This window comes from Dermacentor silvarum, chromosome 7 (assembly GCF_013339745.2).
Source record: "Dermacentor silvarum isolate Dsil-2018 chromosome 7, BIME_Dsil_1.4, whole genome shotgun sequence".
NCBI lineage: Eukaryota > Metazoa > Arthropoda > Arachnida > Ixodida > Ixodidae > Dermacentor > Dermacentor silvarum.
In genome coordinates this window covers 20,749,743-20,756,523 of record NC_051160.1, presented here as the reverse complement: position 1 = coordinate 20,756,523, position 6,781 = coordinate 20,749,743, and the positions used below count along the sequence as shown (strand labels likewise).

General features: G+C 44.1%; 1 protein-coding gene across 1 annotated transcript; it reads right to left on the bottom strand.

Moving 5' to 3' along the window:
• Positions 1–11: 11 nt before the first annotated feature.
• On the bottom strand, positions 12–6,778 carry LOC119457673 (UPF0669 protein C6orf120 homolog). The gene is made up of 3 exons (XM_037719312.2): positions 6,243–6,778; positions 4,824–5,089; positions 12–1,934 (listed from the first exon to the last, which is right to left on the bottom strand). Exons 1-3 carry the CDS (start codon positions 6,265–6,267, stop codon positions 1,617–1,619), a joined length of 609 nt encoding a protein of 202 aa, XP_037575240.1. The 5' UTR covers positions 6,268–6,778; the 3' UTR covers positions 12–1,616.
• Between the last annotated feature and the right edge of the window lie 3 nt (positions 6,779–6,781).

Here is a 6,781-nt window from a genome sequence, read left to right as displayed (position 1 = left end):
GCATTTTTTTTTCTTCTTCATTTTATTTAGTGACAACTGTACAAGGAAATATAAAGCTGCGTGACAGGGCAAGGAAAGTGCAGACCAATGAATGGGAGAAAAGAACTTCCCACAGAACTTTCACACAAAAGCATGACGATCAACTCTGACTCAAGCATGCTGCAATGCACAGCAAACTCGTACTCACTGCTGGTAAAATGCCTGCTATAAATCATTATGCAAACAGTAGTACCACAGAGCTACTATAGGCAATAATCCTGTGCAAGGTATAGTGCGTACAAACATACCACGGCAGTATCACCATACAAAGTCTGATGACGCTTACCAGCCACACTCCATGATGCACCACATTGTAAAATGCTTAAGAAATCTCCATGCAGCCTCTTCTGGCAACTCACAACCGATTCTTTCGTTCATGACAACTACAGTATATACTATTCGAGCCACTATAAACATTGCCAAATGACTTCTTAGCCAATCTTCAGCAGTTTGTTAGGTGGCAGGGTTCAGCGTGGCCCAATAACAGTTTGGTGTGTGTGGCCTACTGATGGCAAGCCGCTGAGCATGTGATCAAATTAGGCTTCTAGGCTGCATATCTACAGTTGCTACACACCAGGGCTGGACTTGGTTCTATACTGAAAGACTGTGTTGTTTAAACTGTTCTGCAATATGCTAATTGAGCAGTGTCGCAGTCGTGGAGCTTATCACAATGTAAAACTAGTCAAACATCATTAAATGGAGTATCAAGGACCATGTTCACGCACTGCACCAAAATGTTTGTCCACCCATGTCATATTTTACATGCAAACTCCAAGCAGAATGCTATGGCTGGCCATTGTCTCTAAAGCAAAGCAGAGAAGCAGCTATGATGCCATACTTAATTAGTATTTGGCACAATGCATACTAAAGGAGCATCCCATCAACCAGCGGAACTTTTGCGCACAAAAGTGTGTGTCAGGCATGTGCGGCTTCATATTCATGCTTAGGCGAGGCACACCATGATTCGTGGCTATGTCGCACCTAGATGCTTCAAGAAAGCATGTAAACCACTTTTCTTTCTTCTTTAACACATTGTATGAACGAAACTGCCATAGCTAGCTAACTACTAACTGTAGCTGACCTTCTTATAGTGCATGAGATAAATCAAGCAATAGTAGCAGTAGTTGGATCACTATAAAGAGGCACTACATCAACTATGTGACAGCTTCAAAGGGCAAACCAAACAACAGAAAAATTACTAGTGTGGAGTCAGGTGAATGGCACAGCAATGGCTGAAGCTATGAAGCCTCTGGGTGACGCAGGCAATATTGCAACTTTGACCAGCTTTTGATTACATGCTGGTCAAAAACGGCACTTCTTGAAACTCTCGAACCCTCTTCGGTCGTCCTTTAATCAGAACACGAGCCTCATCGTATCAAAATTTGACATTGTTGTAAAGCTCTTACTTGCCAAATACGTGCAACTTTTCAACACTGCTCAACACTACACAGCTGGTCAAATTGGCACTGGAGTGTCATGTAGCAGAAAGAATTAGGTGCAAAATATTATGCACAAAGTTGCACTTCCCTCGCTATGCACAGCAAAGTGATATGGTGCAGCAGCAGCCGATGAAGCCTTCAGCCCTGCAGAATCTCTAGAAGCAACTTCAGCACACCAAGCAGAAAAGTCCACAAAAGGGATATCTCTTCTGATGGGCCCATGTCATCAGTGACCTCGTCGCCTGGTACTGTGGGGCTGTCCTGATGACGGCTGCCAGGCTGCTGTGATGCGGCATAACCGTAGTCGTGGAAGAGCAGGTTCTCTGTCGAGTCGTCCACTCGAACTTCAAGCTCATAGAGGCTCAGGTCGTGCGATGGATGGCCGTAGATGCCAATGCCCACAGGTCGTCCAAAGCTACGTGGCAGGTCTATGCGCTCGTGGCCACATGTTGTCGACTGCAGACACGTCAATCATGGTGAAAGTAGACTTACTACAGATGAAAATCAAATTGAAGGAGCTAACTTGTTGACTATAAGAATTTTATTTCGAGAGATACAATTTTAAATTCACAGGCACACTGTCCCAGCTGCTAAAAGAAGCAGTCTATTGCTGTCAGGTGAGTGACATTTGCCAGTCGACTTCATGTGATGCTAGTTCATTATCCATTGGTATGTATGCTTAAAACTATAGTGGCAACATTGCACCTTATGTACCGTATTTGTGCGCAAACATGTGCAATTCCTGAATCACTGCCAATTATTACCTGCGAGTTGCCCCTGGTGCCAGAGCCTTTTTGTGAAATCTGACACAACAGTTACACAAGGCAAAGAAAAGTAGCCAGAGCAGTTCACGTGAAGGAGTACTCTTCCTATGAAGATTGCTGAACTCTCGTTTCACAGTGTCACTCCTTATAAAATGTTTATGGTGTCAATGCCTTGCCTTCTTGGTCCTTGGCTGCAGTTTTTGTGCAAAACGTTAGGACAGTGTAAGAAGTAATTGGTTCATTTTGGTGCAGCTACTTATTTAGAAAGAGCTCGCTGAATAGACCTTTCTCAGGCAATCCCAGTGCCTCCGCAGGTGCTCAGTGCACTATGGAGAAAGCGTACGTCAAGCGAGCAGGCTTGCCTGGGCACGTACCGCCCGTTTGCAGCGTTGGCACAGTGGCAGCACAAAATGAAGAGAACAAGGCATCGCTTCTTTCTTCATGCTCCTCACGACATAAGTACCCATGCCTACAAGCATCTGCATTTATATCTCTATGCAAGAAATGTTAAAGAAATAACACAGTCAGAGTAGATATCACCAAGCAGCAGCCCTTTCGCAAGGAGATAAACTTCCCTGTAAATATATCGCCTGCATCGTTTGAATTTTGTTTAAAGAATGCCACATTGTAGCATGTAAACTACAATGCATTACTGCATATATAATTCAATACAACAACGTGCATTACTGCATGTAAACTGCCGAAAATACCGTGGCTTGCTAAGAGAAGTGCATATATGGTGTCGGGTTTTAGGAATGGGCATGGTGCTCGCCAGCTGGTTGATGGTGAGTTGGGTGCCACATGTATTCTTATTTCTAGGTAAAAGTAAGAAGAAAAAAATTTTTGCCTATACTTCTGCATACTTCTGTTTCTTTCATGAGACAACATACCAGGATCGATTTTTGGCTCAGGTATTCCAATACTATGTTAATGTGCTGTGATAGACCGAAACTAGGACATAGCTTGCAATAGACTTGTCATTCGAGCGCACAGGCCACAAGTGAAGTAGGTTGCTGCTTCGCGGAGGATATCTTTTTGAAAGTAATTCTAATCAGCTGTGCACATCAAAAGTTAGTACGGCCTTTTCCTTAAGTTTTTGGGCATGTGTAATACTCGGCATGGTTTAGACATCAAACCACCAATTGCAAGTAAGCAATATGCTTCGCCAGAGCACTTGCGCAATATAGTGGAGCCCATTAAAAAATTTTACATCTTCACTCTCAGATGAAGCATTAGACATAATTATGAGATGCAATGCGTTACATTACCACATAACAATGACAGTGTGAAATGAATTGATTCTATTCAGATTTCAAAAATTGTGTGAGAAACTGTGAAACCTTACATTCAAAAGTGAAATTATGTTCATTTGAGAAAAACATAGTATTGAAAAAGGTGGACCATAAATCAAATCTACCTGACAGTTGCCTTTGCAGCTGTAGAGCATGCACTGGGTTTAGTATTTAGCCTAAACCTTGCCCAATGATATTTAATATGCCTAATTTTGTTTTCAATGCACATAACTTTTGGCCGTCACCCAGGATCGTTTAATGACAAAGAGTGTGTGGACTAAATAGATGAAGGGGTTTCCGAGCTTAGCTAGCCCAACAGCAGTGGCGCGCACATGGATACACTAGACAGATGGGAATAGCAGAGAGGTTGGTCATCGCAGCTAGACAAACAAGAAATTCTTAGTCAACACACCTAGCGTATTTATTCGAATATAGATCGTCCTTTTTTCCCCCTAAAATGTTACCCAAAATGAGCTATCGGCCTATATTCTTGACCAGAAAATCTCGACCTCTATTCGTAAACAAAGCTAGCAAAAGTACCGAGCTGACGGAGTTTTTCCATCAAACCTGCCGTAATGCCCGTCTGGAGATTATCCAAACTGGCATTAGAAAATGCTGCATAACCATTGCACTCGAACACACCGTGAGGACGACGTCGTTTGGGGTGCCGAGTACGTCGGCGGAGCATCTGGTGAGGAATACTTCTCTGGCATTTCCGACAATGGTGCATCTTGTGGAATCGACTAGTGAAATTTATTAGCACAGCGTACGGTAAATAAAGGTGTGCATTGTTCCAAGTTTCTCATTTTTTGTGCTTCTAAAGAGATATTGGTCGACCTGTATTAGAACTAATTTTTTTATTTCTCGGCAAGTTCAATATATAGGGGGTCGACCTATATTCGTGTGCGACCTACCTTCGAGTGAGTACGGTAGTTGGGCAAGTTTGTTGAGCACTGCGAGTGTGTAAATGCGTCTAACAGACACAACGGGCTATGAGACACAATACGCTACACGTGTCTCATCTTTTCTCTCGTTGCGGCCTGTTAAGCACGTTTGCGCGCTGAAAAGAAGTTCTTGTTTGTATTAGGCAGTAATGTGGCCCCTTGGCAAATTTGTTTGAGTTAATACTGCTGACAGATGCTTGTACGGTGCAGGAGGAAAGCGAAAGTGTGGCACCCTTCTCTGCGACGTACACACAGTTTCGTGCCGAAGATAGGTCTATTCAGTGCTTTTGCGGTAGTGCCAGCACAGAACCTTCCAAGAATATGCAGCAACTGGTGCGAGCTCACCTGGGCGCAATGACTGTCCAGGTCAAAGGTCGGCTGTGCATTTCGCTCTGCCACATACAGGTCAGGATCTCCAGCCAATGGGTGAACCAATATGGTGACTGCACCAGGCTTCGAAAGGGTGTAATAGCTGTAATTGCCGGCGCCAACGGCACCGGTCACCTTTTCACGGAAGACAGTTGGCTCGCATGATGATGAATGAGCCCACAGCACCAGCAATGTGAGAAAAGCCGGAAGCTGTACAACAGCACCACTTTCTTGTTTGTGCCCTGTAATATCAAACATGTAATCAATCGAGGAACACAGCCTCAAATGAAATTACAATGCAAATCATTTGCAAGGTGCATTTACTGTGCATGTCATATACCTTGTGCCTGCAAGGTACTTCAACAAACCCACAGGAAGGTTCATGAAGACATGCTAGAAGTAATGAGAAAGCATTCTGGTTTAATTAGAATGACACACTAACAGGCTATGATTTGTGTCCAGCACTGTTGCTGTGAATGCATTATGGACAATAAAGAGTGTGGTAGTTAAGGAGTCCTGCAACCTTCTTAACTGAAGCTGCTTTTCTTCTGCCATAGCCGAGCTTTCCCCTTACCTATACATATACATCAGATTGTACAGGGAAGAGCTGGGTGCACCAGATGCAATGCCATCGATTCTTAACAAACCATGTGTAATTATGGCATGCATTTTTCACCTTCCTTGTACGCTTATGTGCTTGTGCGTGACCTTTATCCTCTCATTTAAACAGACTAACAAGTGGCTTCTTTCATGCACAAGAACTAATGAGAGGATAAGTAATATAAATGCGGACAAGGGCCGGGGTACAAAGGTGTCGCAAGGCGCATCTAATTAGCCCATAGCATGGCTTTCGACATAGGATTCAATGTGGTAAAGCTGGATGAAACGTGTTGGAAGCTCTGGCTCTTACACCCGCACATTTGAAATGCTTAGCTTAGACATCACAGAGAAGTAGCCATGTATCGAATGTACGTTGCTGAAATGCTGCAATGACGTTCTACTTAGAAACTGCACATTGTGGTAACATGACTGCAAAGCCCTCTCAGCTTTTCACAGATGCATTAGAAACCCAAAGGCACGCAGCTAACGATATGTGCTACATCGCTAGGTGTGCCAGAAACGAACAGCTCGAAGGCGCGAGCTGGAACTTTTCACGTCACACTTTAGTGTAAGTATCGCATTTCGTGATACGAATGTCGGAAATGTGCAGTGTTTCAGGCAGCATCAATCGAATCTTAGGCGGGCAGCGACGTTCAACACCCGGCACACCCATAAACAAAACGCCGAGTCGCACAAGAGTTGCAGTATAAAGCCACCGGCTGAAATAGCACCAGCCTGTCAGGATGCTCACGAACATCGCGAGCATCCTGATGAATAATCTCTTGTGTCACTCACCGTAATATAAACACTTGAACCACATTATCGAGGAGGTAACGAAGGTAGGAACACGAAAGTCATGTCACAGTCTCGGGCTTGGTTTTGCTTTCAAGAAACCGGTGAGCTGGCAAAGTTCATGATCGCAGAAATCGGTACGATTGTCTAGCAGGCACGGATGACGCAGGTACAGCAGCGCACAGGATTAACATAAACGATATGAATAGCAGCGTACTAGCGCCATCAAAACGACGCAACAATCATACGGAAGACGTGTGATGAACAACACGCACGCATGCTAGTTTGCGTTCAGCCGGGGCTAAACGAGTTCGCCGGGCACATTGGTAACCTTAAAAAGTTGTCCTCTTTCACAACTACGTTAAAACGTTATACAATCAAATAGTTCACCAAAATAAAATGCGAATAAAAGCGGAGCGGTAAGCATGGACCAAAGCGGACCAAAGAAACGCAAAGAAGTTTCCGCCAAGAAACTTGACTGGCTTGACCACATACACGGAGACAAGTCAATCCAAATCGTAGCTGACAACATGCAGCGCGTG

Coding starts and splice junctions, on each gene's coding strand:
- LOC119457673 (XM_037719312.2), bottom strand. CDS start 6,267: ATGTGGTTCAAGTGTTTATATTACG. Junction 5,090..6,242: donor GTTCAAGTGTTTATATTACG/GTGAGTGACACA, acceptor TTGATATTACAG/GGCACAAACAAGAAAGTGGT. Junction 1,935..4,823: donor TGGACAGTCATTGCGCCCAG/GTGAGCTCGCAC, acceptor ACGTGTCTGCAG/TCGACAACATGTGGCCACGA.